This window comes from Amphibalanus amphitrite, unplaced genomic scaffold (genome assembly GCF_019059575.1).
Source record: "Amphibalanus amphitrite isolate SeventyFive unplaced genomic scaffold, NRLGWU_Aamphi_draft 000588F_arrow, whole genome shotgun sequence".
In the NCBI taxonomy this organism is placed as follows: domain Eukaryota; kingdom Metazoa; phylum Arthropoda; class Thecostraca; order Balanomorpha; family Balanidae; genus Amphibalanus; species Amphibalanus amphitrite.
Window position 1 is genome coordinate 195,870 of NW_024882082.1, and position 19,578 is coordinate 215,447.

Here is a 19,578-nt window from a genome sequence, read left to right on the forward strand (position 1 = left end):
TACCACCCACCGCCCATCGGCTACCAGCCACCACCTACCACCCACAGCTCCTGCCCACCTCCCCTGTCGGACAGGATTGCCGTGCACGATATCTATGTCTGAGTACGCGACCGGCAGTGACCAATCCTTATCGTATGGTGACGTGTTCTCCCGCACAATCAGCGGACTGATGATGGTACCAACAGCCCCGTCGAGCACTGGCTAGAGCTGCGGCGCCTACTGCTATTGCTTTGTGAATTAAACACTATCTATGCTTCAAATGGCCTATGCTTTAGGTGACTGCCTTGTGTACCTGAATTCCAATAGCAAGACCTGATTAGATCAGGTGACTCACTTGACTTCGCCGGTAAGGTCGAGCAGCCGATCGTGGATCGAGCGGACTACTTCGAAGCTTTTCTGAGAGTTGATGCTGTAGACCAGCACGTAGCCGTGAACGTCCATCGTGTACTGACTCGGCATGATGGAATACTCGTCCTGACCAGCCGTGTCCACAATCTTAATTTCGTAGTCCTGACCTCGCACCTTCACCACCTTTGAGAACGCTGTGGAGAAAGGAATGAACGAAATAAGTGAGGTCTGCCTAAGCTAAGATAAAAGAAACATCGAATCACGAACAAAGAATAAGCTTAACCGGACAGTGAAGTTAATCGGTATCTAATTATGAACATTCAGTGTCCCAAGCTAGAGTATCTTGTGAATGTCGGAGTGGAAAGCAGGTAGAAATAAACAGTTGCAAAGGATATTCCTCGCAAGCAATATAAATAATTTCGCGATTTTTTTGCAAGCAGTTTGTAATTGTTATCTAACGTTCAACGCAGGGACATCATGTCTCACAAATAGTTACGTGATTACGAGCGAGCGAGCGAACGAAGTCTTTTCAATATAACCGAAAAATATCAGATGTTGCCAGTGAACAAGGATGATAAATAAAGCCGAACTATTTTGTTATAATAGTTAGTTTCCCTCAGCGAAGCCCGTTTTGAAAACAATTAACTTTTTATCGAAAAATATCAGTATGAGCGGCCCGGCCCGGCCCCGCCCGTAACGCTTTTGAGAGGCATATAGCTCGGCAACCGCTGGACCGATTGGCCTGCGGCATGTTTTGCTGGGTAGCCCCATCCCTTCTATCCCATAATTGACTACTTTTGATACATCTCATACTTTACTCATACTCATACTCTCATACTTTTGAGAGGCCTCTATCTCGGTAGCCGCTTGGGCAATTGGCATGCGGTAATTTTTGTAGGATAGTTACATCCCTTCTAAGAAACAAACGATACTCTTGAATCTTGATGCTCGTGAGTGACCCCCAATGCACGTACAAAATGGCAAAAGAAGAGGTGTCAAATTTGTTCCCATTTCGATAATTCGGTAATTACTGGGGCGATTTCACTGAAACTTGGCATACAGGCAGGCACCCGAGGTATGGGCCATCGCAGTTTTGAAGAAGTGTTGCGTATTTTTACACACTTGACCGCGTAAAGTAGCAGCCATTCCGTTATACATACAACCCACGTGATTTTCAAAATCTTCATCAGTCTTCTTTGGCAATGAGCGGTGATAAAGCGTCTTTGTCCTCTTCGAGTAAAATACTGTCACAGATAACAGTAGTACTACTGTTATCTGTGATACTGTACATACAGAAAATTGGTGATAAATTTGAACCAGACTCGTTTTATTATGTCAGACCAATGCTAACATAAAGTTTAAAGCATGCAAATTAAGACTGGATAGACAATTTGAAGCTTTCTTGCAAGATTATGAGCTGAGACGCTACGCAAATTCTGGCGTCCTAACCGGGAGGTTCGGGCCACCCACCCCCGTTGATCCTAAATCAATTAAAATATACTTTCATTGAGTGTCATCTTCAATAAGTTTTATTTTTGTCGTGCAGGGTTAAAAATTTAACTTCAAATTTCATTCGAACAGAAAAACATTATTTATTTTATTTCATGGTGCATGATTGAGTTTACCAAAATAAATATGTGCCCAAGTGACCTCCATGAAGTAAGCTGTTGGCCGATTATGCGGTTCCTGGGCTCTAAGAGAGATCAAAGTAGATACCAGCTACGAGTATTGTTCTCATTGTCGAGAAAAGAATATGAAACATGGCACCGGCCCATACCTCCCGGTGTATTTTGGTGGATCGAAAAGGCACATTATTTATTGAAAGTTATCTCGAGACAAAATAGTTGATCCGAGATGCCTAATATCAGGCACACTTTGCAGGCGAAAGGCAATTTCACGTGCACAGAGTGAAAAACCGTGTCTAGCCACTGCCGACTGGAAGAAAATTGCCTTTTTACAAAACCGGCCCATACCTCCCGGGTCTCCCCTAGAGGGTAAGGACCATAGGTAAAAAGTTATGAATAAATCCACCAGTCCAGGAAGATGATTGTCCTACCATAAACCATGTAAGGTCTTTTATTATGAAGCCGACTGAGTTCCCTCACAAGAAAAATCAATTTTCTTAGGCACTATGATTACGGAGCGAGCGAAGCGAGCGTAGTCTTTCCTTAGATTAACGGAAATTTCTGAGTATGAGCGGCCGGCCGGCCGGCCGGCCGGCCGTGGTCACGCTTTTGCGAGGCTTATATCTCAGCAACCACTTGACCGATTTACACGCGGTAATTTTTGTAGGGTAGCTTCATTCCTTCTACCAAGTATTGGACTATTCCCGATGCATGTGGGTGACCCCTTATGCACGTGCCACGTGCAAAACGAAGAGGTGTCAGTTTTGTAATTGTTGCAATATCTCGGTAACTACTTGGCCGATTGCGCTGAAAGTTGGCATGTAGGTAGGCACCCACTAGGCACTGCATATACATGTGCCAGAGTTGGGGTGCTGCTGCACGTGCGCACGTGCAGGGGTCGTTTCCAGATCTCGGGAACGGCTGGACCGATTGCGCTCAAATTTGGTACACGGTTAGGGACCGGTTAGTAGGGTGCCGTGCACAAGTCAGTTGGGACCCATTTTGCACGTGCGCACGTGCAGGGTGCCGCTTCCAGATCTCGAGAACGGCTGGGCCGATTGTGCCCAAATTTGGCACATCGCTAGAGACCAGTTAGTAGGGTGCCGTGCACAAGTCAGTTGGAGGTACCCCCTCGCAATTTCGCACGTGCAAGGCCCACCCTCTCGCTCGCTCCGTTAGTCGCCCCAAAAGGCGTTATACTGGTTACGGAGCGAGCGAAGCGAGCGGAGTCTTACGTAGAATAACGGAAATTTCTGAGTATGAGCGGCCGGCCGGCCGGCCGTGGTCACGATTCTGCGACGCTTATATCTCAGCAACCACTTGACCGATTTACACGCGGTAATTTTTGTAGGGTAGCTTCATTCTTTCTACCAAGTATTGGACTATTCCCGATGCATGTGGGTGACCACTTATGCACGTGCCACGTGCAAAACGAAGAGGTGTCACTTTTGTAATAGTTGCAATATCTCGGTAACTACTTGGCCGATTGCGCTGAAAGTTGGCATGTAGGTAGGCACTAGAGATGTCAATCGGATACCAACTTTTTGGTATACCGATACCAAACCGATACCAACTTGGTATTTGGTATTTCAATCGTAATGTGTTTGGTATTTTGTTGGTATCATAAACCCTCACTAATGTATAAGAGGCTAAGAAATCGGTAATAAGTTGGTATTTCCCTCATTTTCCCAAGTTGGTTTGGTTTCGGTATTTTCCTGTGGTTTTGGTTGGTATTTGGTTTGGTATCGGTATTCCGATTTTCCGTAATTGACATCACTAGTAGGCACCCACTATGCAATGCATATCCATGTGCCAGAGTTGAGGTGCTGCTGCACGTGCGCACGTGCAGGGGTCGATTCCAGATCTCGAGAACGGCTGGATCGATGGCGCTCAAATTTGGTACATGGTTAGGGACCGGTTAGTGGGGTGCCGTGCAAAAGTCAGTTGGGACCCATTTTGCACGTGCGCACGTGCAGGGTGCCGCCTCCAGATCTCGAGAACGGCTGGGCCGATTGTGCTCAAATTTGGCACATCGCTAGAGACCGGTTAGTAGGGTGCCGTGCACAACTCAGTTGGAGGTACCCCCTCGTAATTTCGCACGTGCAAGGCTCACCCTCTCGCTCGCTCCGTTAGTCGCCCCAAAAGGCGTTATACTGGTTATAATTTATTAAACTAATCGCCTTGGCTGAAACCTCAGCAGGCGTTTTCAACAAGATCCTAAATTTATGACCAGAGGTTAATAAAACAATTCACCACTGTGTAAAATAAATTGCTGCTATTGTGTTCGCATCGAGAAGAAAAAGATATAGCTGACGACTGATGAGTGATGACACTTACTGTTTTCAATAGTTGGATCATAGGAGTCGACGAACTGGTTGTCTACAAACTGAATAGACAGAGACGATTTACCTGAAAAGCAAACACATCATGTGATCGCATATAATAGTTAGTTCCTTTCACCAAAACGAATGGTTCCGCTTGATCATAATGTGAAATATTCGTTGGTCGTCGTTAGTCGATAAGTTGTCTAAGTATAGTCAAGATCTGTTAAAAAATAATGACGATATCACTTTAGTCACGTTTTAGTCACGTCAAAGGTCAGGTCACCAGAGGTCATCAAAGGCCGAATTCCGCCGATTTTCGGACCAAATCTCAACAATTATCAACAAAGAGTAGCATAACGCGGAAACTTATAGAGCTACAGCACCGTGGAAAGGCGCACTTGATAGCTCTATTGACGCTCTTTCTGAGTATTCTCTCCGATTATCCTAAGATCAACGATTTTGCTTGCAGGGGGTAAAAACTGCCAAAATAGGCGATTTTTGCGGAGACGATTTTCCTGCAATAAATTTTGACTCAAACCTTGCAGGATCTTATTTTTACCGGCATCGTGTTCTCGTCAAGACGCGTCCAATGAACGATGCTTTGACCTTGAAAGATAAACTTGAAAATTTGACCTTAGGTAAATGTCATGACCTGATCGGAAAAGCTTGTGTTGCATATCAGTCGATCCGTATCGTCGAGCTCAACACTATAATAGCTTTTTGTCATCGCTCTAGCATGCCCCTATCAAAAGTTATTAGCGAAAAACTGTTGCATACCTTACCTTTTGTGACCCGACATTACTTCAGGGAGATGACCATTGACCAGGGTACACGGGTGCCATTTTCTCGTTCATTGTGTCATATTGACTATAAAAAGTGTTTAGAATGACTTTCTTCCAAAAGAGGCGCCTTTCAATTTCATCCCATTGACTTACAATGGACAGATCGCAAATTTGACTTGACCTTAGGCCACGAATATCAAATTTCCGAGATGTACATTTTGTACATTACCTACTGTTGCTCTTACCAACCGCTGAATGTTTCAAAGCGATCCATCACTCGTTGTAGCTATGACAGGCAATTAAACTTTTTATGAGGTGAGGTCACTTGACCTGACCTGGTGACCTGACCATGAGAGACCTTGGTCTGAAAGTTTCACATATGCAGAAAAAAAAAATCGTGATAAGGTGTGCCAAATACGATGGTTAAACACAGCGTTATGCCCAAAACAAAATAAAGGACCGAAAAATACGCCGTTTTTAGACATTCGAAAAACATCGGGGGGGGGGGGTGTTCACTGTTCAAACACCCTCCAGCAGGTCGCGGGTTAAAACACTTACCGACTGAACGAAAACCAAGAACCGCCACCTTTCGCAGCTTTGAGGGCATATTGTAGCTGAAGACGAACCAAGTTTTAACAGCAGCCTGGAACAGAATGAAAATATTGAAAAGTACAGAAATAGCTCAAAAAGACAATTACAATAAGATTACAATAATATGAGCGTTCAAACATAACGAATGATCAACGATTTCATAGGAGTCGACGTCCAATAATTTCAGCCTTTCAGCATTTATGCCGTCTGCGTGGAAGCGCAGTGGCGGATCTCCATGAAAACAGTGCGAACATTTTGACCCAATCAGCATGACACCTAGGAAACAGAACGGATTTTGTGAAATGGGAGCATGTCCTTTGCCTTCATCAGTTTTCTACGAGCATACTTCAAAAGGTCAGAAGTGTTACGGATGAGCGGAGATTGGAAGGTGGGCATTTGTCAACGACGTAACGTTGACTATTATCGACACATTCTGAAAGTTCCTGCGTACGTTGAATTTATAAGCTAACGATTACGCGCGTCGTCTCAACCAGAAATAGAAAGCGAGCGTCGAACTAGCTTGACCAAGGTTCTGACCTCAGGAGGCTCTACCAGGAGGACGCTTAAAATACATATTTTGTTCCCTCTAATTTATCAGACAATATAAGATTAACTAGGACAAAAAAACGCCCACAATCGCCGAAACTAAATCACAACCTAAACCAAAAACAACAAAGGTAAGAGTAAGTCAAACAAGCAGGTTGTCTGTTAAAATAATGAAAATATCATGCATATGCATTATTCGTTCTGATATGTGTTACGTAAAAATTTGATTATTTGATAAATTATCATCTTTAAAAAGATCATGGCTGGAAAACATCAACATTATATAAGGAGCAGAAGTGAAAAGCAGAGATCCCATAAATATGATAATTAACATTACAGCCACATAAAAAGAGCAAGGGCCCTCAGATCAATTATGTGGAACCCCAGCTAGAGACCAAAATATAACATACTCAGGTACCTGAGTAGATCCCTCAGAAGCTCTCTTGTGGTCATCACATGTTGCTTGGGACCCTCCCTTGGAGGAATACCAGCCACTCAGATGCAGAATGTTGACCCTCACCGGTCCATGCGGGGCCTGAGGAACCTGGCTGGACCATCAAAGGCCAGAGTGATGTAATTAGAGGTGGATAAAGGTTTTTGGAGGCCAGCTTAGAAGCACTCATAGATCTAGGTAGATTTTCAGACTTCATTGGAAGTGGTCCTTGAAGGTCAACATGGGCCAGTGGGACAGGGCCATGGCCCTCATAGGCCTGTGTGGGAAAGAACAAGTGTGTCTCATCAGAAGCTTGCAAAGGACTCTCAACAACCTGCATTGGGTCCTCAAGACTCCTTGCTGGGCCTCAAGATCTGGAACAGGGCCTTTGGAGGAAAGCATGAACCCCAAAGCAGATCAATGCCCTCACAATATCAACTGGCCTATTGGATTGTTATGTGCCCACTCCTCCATCACTGAACCCAATGGAGAGGGCATGTGCCCCTTATATGCCACTTACCTAATGGCCACACCACTGCAACTCAACAACAGCTAACAAGGATATTAAAATGTATTTCTCCAGTATCCAGAAGACGAATAGTAATAAGGCATGTGACAGTCAGAAAAGCATGCTGCTTGAAGTTTGTCAGCCTCACCTCAGACTTTCAAGCCCATGGAGAGACAAAACAGGACTCAGATAATGGAGCACCTGTAGGCACAAAGTTCCATTAGGGTTCATCACAGCATGAACTTGTAACTTCTGAGACACAGAGGTATTTTCAGTCACATTTAACCACAAAAGCCTGCCAAGTACCAATGTCTATAATGCTAATGACTTCATTAATATTGGGATGACGTGGGTAATTAAAAAATGTCATGCTGATGTAAATGTGTCATGCTTACATCGTTCTGAGCTCTTACGTCTGTCCTAAAAAGTAGGTAGGTACCTACCTACCATGATGATGATAAATGCTAAACAGACATTCCACAGGTGAATCATATAAAATGGGTGCCTTCTGCCTACTCTATACTTTCAATGTTTAAGAAGGTAGCAATACATCAGTTCACTATGCCAGTCCTCTTAATTAATATGTAGGCACTGACTATCTTGCAATTTTGACAAATAATTAGCAAAAAGGTCAAGCAGCAGTCATCATTACATACCACAAAATATTTTCCAAACAAGCCACATATTTCAGAAATCAAGAAGCAGCTATAGTTATTAGTTTGTTCCATATCAAGCTTGCAGTCGGAGCCATGTCTAGTCACATGACAACTAACTAGTTTTCCTAATGCCTTCCACGGGCCAAGTTGGAATCTTGGTCACAATGGTCACGAGGCCTGCACAGGTGAATTTAAAGAACCGTGATCAAAATTAAAAACTTGATCCATGTTTCATCCTGTGGTTTTGAATAGGTACTGGGAAAGTTTCATGTTCCCTGCATAAAAAAGTAAATAAAAAATCAATTTAACTATATGCTCAAAAATAAAAATGATGCTGCAAAATATAGGAGTCACAACCCAACAAAAAATCAAATACATTTACCTAAGCAGCTATCTCGAATCACCGGCAGATCCAGGCGGCATGGGCTTAGAGGCAAATGCCCTCCGCGGCACCCAAAATCAACAAAAGGTGTGGCTTTTCAAGATTGAATAAAATAACGTTTATTTGGAAGTGTTTTTAAGTGCAGAGCAGTACATAAGGAATCAAAATCCAGTGTTCTTTTTTGGAATTTGGACTCTTGGATGGTATACCACCCTCCCCCCTCGCAGCGTCCAAGACCACATTTCTTGTTCCGGATCCGCCAGTGATCTCAACTTCCCCAACCTACCTACCTATTGCTAGCCCCTCGAAGATTGAGATTAAACCACAATCCAAAATTACTTGACCGCAGCCTTCAACACCTCAATCTGTTAGAAATTAAAACGTAGTAGGTACAAGGCGAATCAGAATGTTTTCGGCCATGCTGAGAGCGCATATTTACGTCTGGACAACGAGTTGCGGGGAAAAGTGCTGATTTTGTTGCAGTTTTAGGAGCCGGTGATTAGGCTGGATTTTTGGGTTACTTTTTCGTTCCGATTAATGTATTTCATTGTGTTTGGCTTTTGAATATTTTAGTTCTTTCAGATAAATATTACTTGCCTTACAACTTTTGTAAAAACGTTTCATTTTTTATAAGCCGACGTTCAGAGTCCTAAAAATACATCAGCACTACAATCATTGTAAACAAACAGGAGCACCACTTGGCGCTGTTCCAAGGCCATTTTTTAGTGTATTTGGTGGTTTTCTTACTCTTGTACGTCGTTTTGTTGGATATTTTGAATATTGACTTATATCATATTTAAGAAGCATGTTGACTGAAAACAATCCGAAGTATCCAGGAGGCTGACAGAGCTCCTGACTCCTGAGCAATATCAATATCAAGTTGAACAAGTTATGAAATTTTGGTTGATAAACGCAAGGTGATCGGGCTCATATATCAGCAAGAAAAAGTAAAATTTAAAGAGCTTATTGGCCAAAAACAAGCTATAATATTGCAGACCTTGGAGCAATACCTACTGAAGAGCACGCTGAGCAGCTGATCATGCCAGAAAATGTTGACTGATGAGCGCATATTTATGTATTGGTATGGATATTGAATGATAACTTACAACAGCAAGATAAATTAGTGCTAACTTTCAAGTTAAAAATCTAGAATGAATGGACTTGGGCAGCTTAGATGTGTCATGCTATGCAGATTGTAATGTGCATCAGGTACTCAGTGTCTGGCAAATGAAACATGCGATCATTCCATTGCTACTGGAGGAGAAAGCTTGGATCACTAAATCCACTTTATGTTGATTTTGATGTTAATCATCACTGTATTTCTTGAAAAAAGATTGTAGTAGAATTGTCAATGTGACAATCCATGCAACGATGTGATCATATAATGTGTTCATAGTCATTCGTGATAGTGATTATTGGTCCAATATACAATGGCAAAGCTCTCAGTCTCAGCGTTTCTTCCTGTGGATGGCCAGCAGTGACTCAGAGCTTAGAAGTATTAGTTTTCTTCACAGGGCTGGGATAAAAAGTACTGAGGGTAATCTTCCACCAAGGAACTCTACTTTGACATGGTATGAGATGTAGGCACAAGTAGGTAGGTGCTTAGTTCTTATAGTCAGTAGTTGTGTATGTTTAGTCGGGTTAGCTTAGATTAGATTGTTAGTTTTTTAATTTGCCAAGTGTCCATAAAAATGTGACCTGAGCAATGAGCATACTCCTGACTAACCTGACAGCTGACCTAACCTCAATCATCACACATATTTGCAGCCTACCCAAGACCTGCATAGCAGTAGGCAGTAGCACCCAGTTATAGGTAGGTACTCACCCTAACTCAATCTTACCTGCTAACCTTCAACTTGCCAAAAGTTAGCTCACATTGCCAAGCTGCATCCAGGGAAACAGTCAACTGAGGAACTGGCTCATTGGGTGGCTGGTGTGAGTCTGTGCACTTAAAGTGTTTCTTCTCTGAAGCTGCTCTGCACTGCTGTATCATGTCATGTTAGATGCTCAGAAAATGTGGGAAATGATTACTAAGCTACTTTAGTGCTTTGTTAATGCTCGAGACATGAACAAGTACAGATCCTGCAGGGTACAGCTGTGAGTTAGGTGCTAGGTGAGTATGTTATGTGAATGTGCTGTTCCCTGTTTGACCATAGTAAGCATACAAACAAGCACAGGGTCACAGTTATATTCAATCTCCACATAAACATACAACAAAACGGCCATATGGCCTAACTCCGAACACACCACAGATAACTTAAGCCTTTGCAGGCACAAAAATGTTTTGATTAACAGGACAGGTATACAATATATCCTCTGCCCTTGGGGGATCTTGCTGCCAAGTTGAGGTACGATGACTTAACTTCTGGATTGATCAACCTTTTCTTAGCCACTGCTTATATACGAGAAAGACCAAATGCTTGTTTGTTTTGATTTACAGGACATGTATACAATATATCCTCTGTCCTTGGGGGATCTTGCTGCCAAGTTGAGGTACGATGACTGAACTTCAGGATTGATCAACCTTTTCTTAGCCACTGCTTATATACGAGAAAGACCAAATGCTTGTTTGTAAACTGCGTTGAAAATTTAATGATCCACCTTCAATTCTGACATGAAGACACAAGAAGAAATAGTTCCCTCTCCTTTTGGAATACACAAAGCAAAATATTTAATAAATTTTAGTGGATGGACAAGAGCAATTAGCATAACTTCCCCTCAAGTTAACTTCTGGCACTGATGAATTACACACTGACGCTTATTCGCTTCATATTTTGTAACAAACGCGCTAAAACTGCAATATAACAGCACTATATGCTTCTTGACAAAATACAATAGAAGTAAAAATTTAGCCCTGATGGCATTCATTCTTGGTGGAAACGTAATTACAAAATATTTTGTAGTAACTATTAAATTCCAGCCGAAAACAGTCCACGGTTTAAAAAAGAATCATTCCAATGACGGTCCATTCTTGCGGTCCTGAAATCGCCACTATTTCCGGCCTTTCCAACGCAACTCGTTGTCCAGACGTAAATATGCGCTGAGAGCTGTTCAGTAAGCCCCTTCAATCCTGCTGCCAAAGTCAAGGTCAAATAACATGACGTCAATAGCTTCACAAACATAGACATAAAAAAACAGTTTCAAACACTAATGAAAAACAAACCCTGAAGATAGAAATAAAGTCTTTATATCTATGCTCACAAACCACCTGTAAAATGCATCATCATCTCTCCAGTCAGCGTATATATCTTTCCCGAGCGAAAAAAGCAAACATTCCAATTTTTTGGCGCTTTTGTTTCAATTTTGGTGGCTCTGTTCGAAGGCCCATACAGATGGTGTTTGCGCAAAATTTCTAACGGAAAATCACCGACTATTTAGTGTCGACAGCTGCATATTAACTTTTTGAACACGCCTCCATCACTGCTTGTTTATTGGCTCTCTGGCATTGGGCTGTGTTGCTGTATATACCGTGTGTTGCTGGGTGATTGTGATAATATTTTGATGATTAACCTTTTTATTCAGCGGTAGAGAATTCTGAAAATCCCTGGGGGTGCTACAAACCCCTAATTATCCACCCCTGTTTTTTATTTTAAGTTCCATCCAGTACCAGTATGAGTGTTTTTGGCGATGGAAGGTAGGTGAAACATTTCATTATTGTAATTTTAATCTTTTGAGACCTGAATTTCAACATTCTCTTGAGAGCCTGAGAGCATTCATGCCAAGGTTTCTGAGTCTGTTTCATGATAAAGAGACAATATTTATGATGGAGTCAACTTGTGGGTCAAGTCGGCAGAACTTGATGAGTATGACATCACCTCTACACCTGTCGCCTCCTGTATTGTAGTGATGGCAGGTTCAATGCTGAGTCTCAGAATAATAGCCAGCGAGCGTATACTGTTGTTTTGTATTTCTATGCCCGATCGGCCCTAATATGTAATGTCTTGCATTTCTAAATATTGAACTGTAATGAATGAGACGCTGTAATGAGGTACTGTAATGAAAAGACTGCCTCAGACTGCAAGGTTCTATTTAACCAAATATGACTGCATGTCTGCTACAGAATGAAACACTGACAAACACTGACACTGACATCAGGCACTGACAAAGTGAATGCACAAGAACGATAAGGACTTCTGGACTTCAGAGCAGGAGATGCACCCTACGCTCAGGAACGCCGCTGTCACCACATATAGCATACAGCACCCGGTCGTGCCCATCATTATTCTACAAGCCCTACCAGACGCTAACCGGCCACGATTTTACCGCCCTCTACGAAAAGCAGTCATCTCACTTTGCAAGCGACCTCCACAACGATAGAGGAATCGACAACTGGCAATCCGGCCTGATCGCGTCTCTCCGGTCTTACCACTTTGGCTGTGCAGTGGTGGTAAACGGTAATAGGATTCCGCGATTACCATAAGCTCCAGGGAGGTGCCATCCCCACACCTCCTCTGCCGTCCCCTGCATCGCCATCGTCCATCACAAATGGCTATAATTAGGATCTGAATGCCAAAATTCATCGGTAGGAAGTTGCTTTCAAGCACTGTCCAGCTCTCAAATGGGCGATAGCCACAAGATATCTTGGCTCGCTCCGCGTCGCTTTGGCAATCAAAGTATGAGGGAGAAAATTTGGGATCGATTGGTGTTCGTCCCGTGTTAATCGGACGTCTAGAAGCTTAGATATTCACGAAAAACTTGTTGAACTTGCAAAAGTACTTGGTACTTGCTTGGTACTTGCCAAAGTACTCGGTACTTGCCAAAGTACTTGGTACTTGCTTGGTATTTGCATAAGTACTCGGTATTTGCCAAAGTACTTGGTACTTGCTTGGTATTTGCATAAGTACTTGGTACTTGCTTGGTACTTGTAAAAGTACTTGGTACTTGCTTGGTACTTGCGAAAGTACTTGGTACTTGCACTCGCCCCCCCCCCGTTCCCCCGACTCTACTCCCACACCTACCCCCTCGGGATAATTCCGGGTTCGTCGGGTAGGAAAACTTGCCACTCTACCCCCTCCCCCCCCCCCACACACACACAGAGCCATTTGGTATCGATCGGTGTTTATCCCGTGTCAATCGGTCGTCAATAAGCCGAGATATGCACGGCGAATTATTTCAATCGGCGTCGATCAGAATCTTCAGAACGGAGGGACCCACACTCATTTCTGGCCGTATCTCACTTTTCCGAGATGTACGTCAAACTACGTATTTAAAACTACATATTCTAAGGCCGAATCTTCAAACTGGGGGTACCTCAGACCGTGGGAACGACTCGGCTCAGCACTGCCGCACGCGCATTCAGCGGCGGGTTGTCGATTTTTCGAGTGTCGGCTGCCGATCTCCCGAGAGCCGGCCACCTGTCAGCCGCCGCTCGGCTCTGTGTTAAGCATATGGGGACGGCGAATTTCTCCCGGAGGGAAGCACCTCGCTCACAAAAGCACGTGAATCAGCCGCATTCCTGTGTGGCGCGCAATGCTGAAGAGATATGTGTTTCCGCGGGTATCTCGCAGGCCCTAACAGGAAAAGCTCGCTGCAAAAACTGAGCGTTTCAAATAACGCCAAATCCTAGTCAAATGGATATTTAAACAAGATATCTTGGCTCGCTCCGCGTCGCTTTGGCCATAAAGAGATTCGGGAGAAAATTTGGGATCGAATGGTGTTTTTCCGGTGACGATTGGACGTCTAGAAGCTTCGATATTGGCGAAAAACTTGCTGAACTTGCAAAAGTACTTGGTACTTGCTTGGTACTTGCCAAAGTACTCGGTACTTGCCAAAGTACTTGGTACTTGCTTGGTATTTGCATAAGTACTCGGTATTTGCCAAAGTACTTGGTACTTGCTTGGTATTTCCATAAGTACTTGGTACTTGCTTGGTACTGCGAAAGTACTTGGTACTTGCACTCGCCCCCCGTTCCCCCGACTCTACTCCCACACCTACCCCCTCGGGATAATTCCGGGTTCGTCGGGTAGGAAAACTTGCCACTCTACTCCCCCCCCCCCCCCCCCACACACACAGAGCCATTTGGTATCGATCGGTGTTTATCCCGTGTCAATCGGTCGTCAATAAGCCGAGATATGCACGGCGAATTATTTCAATCGGCGTCGATCAGAATCTTCAGAACGGAGGGACCCACACTCATTTCTGGCCGTATCTCACTTTTCCGAGATGTACGTCAAACTACGTATTTAAAACTACATATTCTACAGCCGAATCTTCAAACTGGGGGTACCTCAGACCGTGGGAACGACTCGGCTCAGCACTGCCGCACGCGCATTCAGCGGCGGCTTGTCGATTTTTCGAGTGTCGGCTGCCGATCTCCCGAGAGCCGGCCACCTGTCAGCCGCCGCTCGGCTCTGTGTTAAGCATATGGGGACGGCGAATTTCTCCCGGAGGGAAGCACCTCGCTCACAAAAGCACGTGAATCAGCCGCATTCCTGTGAGGCGCGCAATGTTGAAGAGATATGTGTGCACGCAGCTATCTCGCAAGCCCTAAGAGAAAAAGCTCGCTGCAAAAACTCAGCGTTTCAAAAAACCCGAAATCCTACTCAAATGGATATATAAACAAGATATCTTGGCTCGCTCCGCGTCGCTTTGGCAATCAAAGTATGAGGGAGAAAATTTGGGATCGATTGGTGTTCGTCCCGTGTTAATCGGACGTCTAGAAGCTTAGATATTCACGAAAAACTTGTTGAACTTGCAAAAGTACTTGGTACTTGCTTGGTACTTGCCAAAGTACTCGGTACTTGCCAAAGTACTTGGTACTTGCTTGGTATTTGCATAAGTACTCGGTATTTGCCAAAGTACTTGGTACTTGCTTGGTATTTGCATAAGTACTTGGTACTTGCTTGGTACTTGTAAAAGTACTTGGTACTTGCTTGGTACTTGCGAAAGTACTTGGTACTTGCACTCGCCCCCCCCGTTCCCCCGACTCTACTCCCACACCTACCCCCTCGGGATAATTCCGGGTTCGTCGGGTAGGAAAACTTGCCACTCTACCCCCTCCCCCCCCCACACACACACAGAGCCATTTGGTATCGATCGGTGTTTATCCCGTGTCAATCGGTCGTCAATAAGCCGAGATATGCACGGCGAATTATTTCAATCGGCGTCGATCAGAATCTTCAGAACGGAGGGACCCACACTCATTTCTGGCCGTATCTCACTTTTCCGAGATGTACGTCAAACTACGTATTTAAAACTACATATTCTAAGGCCGAATCTTCAAACTGGGGGTACCTCAGACCGTGGGAACGACTCGGCTCAGCACTGCCGCACGCGCATTCAGCGGCGGGTTGTCGATTTTTCGAGTGTCGGCTGCCGATCTCCCGAGAGCCGGCCACCTGTCAGCCGCCGCTCGGCTCTGTGTTAAGCATATGGGGACGGCGAATTTCTCCCGGAGGGAAGCACCTCGCTCACAAAAGCACGTGAATCAGCCGCATTCCTGTGTGGCGCGCAATGCTGAAGAGATATGTGTTTCCGCGGGTATCTCGCAGGCCCTAACAGGAAAAGCTCGCTGCAAAAACTGAGCGTTTCAAATAACGCCAAATCCTAGTCAAATGGATATTTAAACAAGATATCTTGGCTCGCTCCGCGTCGCGTTGGCCATAAAATGATTAAGGAGAAAATTTGGGACCGATTGGTGTTTTTCCGGTGACGATCGGACGTCTAGAAGCTTCGATATTGGCGAAAAACTTGCTGAACTTGCAAAAGTACTTGGTACTTGCTTGGTACTTGCCAAAGTACTCGGTACTTGCCAAAGTACTTGGTACTTGCTTGGTATTTGCATAAGTACTCGGTATTTGCCAAAGTACTTGGTACTTGCTTGGTATTTCCATAAGTACTTGGTACTTGCTTGGTACTTGTAAAAGTACTTGGTACTTGCACTCGCCCCCCCCCCCGTTCCCCCGACTCTACTCCCACACCTACCCCGTCGGGATAATTCCGGGTTCGTCGGGTAGGAAAACTTGCCACTCTACTCCCCCCCCTCCCCACAGAGCCATTTGGTATCGATCGGTGTTGATCCCGTGTCAATCGGTCGTCAATAAGCCGAGATATGCACGGCGAATTATTTCAATCGGCGTCGATCAGAATCTTCAGAACGGAGGGACCCACACTCATTTCTGGCCGTATCTCACTTTTCCGAGATGTACGTCAAACTACGTATTTAAAACTACATATTCTACAGCCGAATCTTCAAACTGGGGGTACCTCAGACCGTGGGAACGACTCGGCTCAGCACTGCCGCACGCGCATTCAGCGGCGGCTTGTCGATTTTTCGAGTGTCGGCTGCCGATCTCCCGAGAGCCGGCCACCTGTCAGCCGCCGCTCTGCTCTGTGTTAAGCATATGGGGACGGCGAATTTCTCCCGGAGGGAAGCACCTCGCTCACAAAAGCACGTGAATCAGCCGCATTCCTGGTTATCGTCTAATGCTGAAGAGATATGTGTGTACGCAGCTATCTCGCAAGCCCTAAGAGAAAAAGCTCGCTGCAAAAACTCAGCGTTTCAAAAAACCCGAAATCCTACTCAAATGGATATTTAAACAAGATATCTTGGCTCGCTCCGCGTCGCTTTGGCCATAAAAAGATTCGGGAGAAAATTTGGGATCGAATGGTGTTTTCCCGGTGACGATCGGACGTCTAGAAGCTTCGATATTGGCGAAAAACTTGCTGAACTTGCAAAAGTACTTGGTACTTGCCAAAGTACTCGGTACTTGCCAAAGTACTTGGTACTTGCTTGGTATTTGCATAAGTACTCGGTATTTGCCAAAGTACTTGGTACTTGCTTGGTATTTCCATAAGTACTTGGTACTTGCTTGGTACTTGTAAAAGTACTTGGTACTTGCTTGGTACTTGCGAAAGTACTTGGTACTTGCACTCGCCCCCCCGTTCCCCCGACTCTACTCCCACACCTACCCCCTCGGGATAATTCCGGGTTCGTCGGGTAGGAAAACTTGCCACTCTACTCCCCCCCCCCCCCCACAGAGCCATTTGGTATCGATCGGTGTTGATCCCGTGTCAATCGGTCGTCAATAAGCCGAGATATGCACGGCGAATTATTTCAATCGGCGTCGATCAGAATCTTCAGAACGGAGGGACCCACACTCATTTCTGGCCGTATCTCACTTTTCCGAGATGTACGTCAAACTACGTATTTAAAACTACATATTCTACAGCCGAATCTTCAAACTGGGGGTACCTCAGACCGTGGGAACGACTCGGCTCAGCACTGCCGCACGCGCATTCAGCGGCGGCTTGTCGATTTTTCGAGTGTCGGCTGCCGATCTCCCGAGAGCCGGCCACCTGTCAGCCGCCGCTCGGCTCTGTGTTAAGCATATGGGGACGGCGAATTTCTCCCGGAGGGAAGCACCTCGCTCACAAAAGCACGTGAATCAGCCGCATTCCTTGTTATCGTCTAATGCTGAAGAGATATGTGTGTACGCAGCTATCTCGCAAGCCCTAACAGGAAAAGCTCGCTGCAAAAACTGAGCGTTTCAAAAAACCCGAAATCCTACTCAAATGGATATTTAAACAAGATATCTTGGCTCGCTCCGCGTCGCTTTGGCCATAAAAAGATTCGGGAGAAAATTTGGGATCGAATGGTGTTTTCCCGGTGACGATCGGACGTCTAGAAGCTTCGATATTGGCGAAAAACTTGCTGAACTTGCAAAAGTACTTGGTACTTGCTTGGTACTTGCCAAAGTATCGGTACTTGCCAAAGTACTTGGTACTTGTTTGGTATTTTCATAAGCACTCGGTATTTGCCAAAGTACTTGCTACTTGCTTGGTATTTGCATAAGTACTTGGTACTTGATTGGTACTTGTAAAAGTACTTTGTACTTGCTTGGTACTTGCGAAAGTGCTTGGTACTCGCAAATGTACTTGGTACTGCACTTTTGTATGTTTCGACTACCTGGTCTGTTTTTTGTATGTTTTGAACGTTGTATGTTACGACTTCCATGTATGCTTTGATAAGTGTACGCTGCGGTCTTGTATGCGCTAGACTGCGGTTGTACCGCTAGGTGGCAGCAGCCACCGGTCCGGCCGCCCCAACTGCGGTCCAGGTGGCAGCAGCTGCCGGCAGACTCGGCAGTTTTTCCCGTCGTCGGGCGGTCGGCGGCGAATCTCCGCAACGGAGGGACCGCCACCGAGTTTGTCACGTGAATCAGCCGCATTCCTGTGAGGCGCGCAATGTTGAAGAGATATGTGTGCACGCAGCTATCTCGCAAGCCCTAAGAGAAAAAGCTCGCTGCAAAAACTCAGCGTTTCAAAAAACCCGAAATCCTACTCAAATGAATAACTAAACAAGATATCTTGGCTCGCTCCGCGTCGCTTTGGCAATCAAAGTATGAGGGAGAAAATTTGGGATCGATTGGTGTTCGTCCCGTGTTAATCGGACGTCTAGAAGCTTAGATATTCACGAAAAACTTGTTGAACTTGCAAAAGTACTTGGTACTTGCTTGGTACTTGCCAAAGTACTCGGTACTTGCCAAAGTACTTGGTACTTGCTTGGTATTTGCATAAGTACTCGGTATTTGCCAAAGTACTTGGTACTTGCTTGGTATTTGCATAAGTACTTGGTACTTGCTTGGTACTGCGAAAGTACTTGGTACTTGCACTCGCCCCCCGTTCCCCCGACTCTACTCCCACACCTACCCCCTCGGGATAATTCCGGGTTCGTCGGGTAGGAAAACTTGCCACTCTACTCCCCCCCCCCACACACACACAGAGCCATTTGGTATCGATCGGTGTTTATCCCGTGTCAATCGGTCGTCAATAAGCCGAGATATGCACGGCGAATTATTTCAATCGGCGTCGATCAGAATCTTCAGAACGGAGGGACCCACACTCATTTCTGGCCGTATCTCACTTTTCCGAGATTTACGTCAAACTACGTATTTAAAACTACATATTCTACAGCCGAATCTTCAAACTGGGGGTACCTCAGACCGTGGGAACGACTCGGCTCAGCACTGCCGCACGCGCATTCAGCGGCGGCTTGTCGATTTTTCGAGTGTCGGCTGCCGATCTCCCGAGAGCCGGCCACCTGTCAGCCGCCGCTCGGCTCCGTGTTAAGCATATGGGGACGGCGAATTTCTCCCGGAGGGAAGCACCTCGCTCACAAAAGCACGTGAATCAGCCGCATTCCTGTGTGGCGCGCAATGCTGAAGAGATATGTGTTTCCGCGGGTATCTCGCAGGCCCTAAGAGAAAAAGCTCGCTGCAAAAACTCAGCGCTTCAAAAAACCCGCAATCCTACTCAAATGGATATTTAAACAAGATATCTTGGCTCGCTCCGCGTCGCGTTGGCCATAAAATGATTAAGGAGAAAATTTGGGACCGATTGGTGTTCGTCCCGTGTTGATCGGACGTCTAGAAGCTTAGATATT

At 45.2% G+C, this 19,578-nt stretch overlaps 1 protein-coding gene across 8 annotated transcripts in view; it reads right to left on the reverse strand.

Moving 5' to 3' along the window:
* Positions 1-19,578, reverse strand: part of LOC122394384 (GTP-binding protein Rheb homolog) — a 56,028-nt gene that overhangs the window by 5,075 nt on the left and 31,375 nt on the right. The window contains exons 1-5 of one of the 8 annotated variants that reach the window (XM_043391246.1): positions 8,486-8,612; positions 7,306-7,358; positions 5,638-5,722; positions 4,311-4,382; positions 335-542 (exon numbers count right to left, since the gene is read on the reverse strand). In XM_043391246.1, coding sequence (XP_043247181.1) covers positions 335-542; positions 4,311-4,382; positions 5,638-5,686 — 329 coding nt within the window. In that variant the 5' untranslated portion in view covers positions 5,687-5,722; positions 7,306-7,358; positions 8,486-8,612. Of the gene's footprint in view, positions 1-334; positions 543-4,310; positions 4,383-5,637; positions 5,723-7,169; positions 7,359-8,195; positions 8,388-8,481; positions 8,618-19,578 lie in introns of those variants that run through there. The other 7 variants (XM_043391248.1, XM_043391250.1, XM_043391251.1 and 4 more) reach the window with 7 other exon arrangements.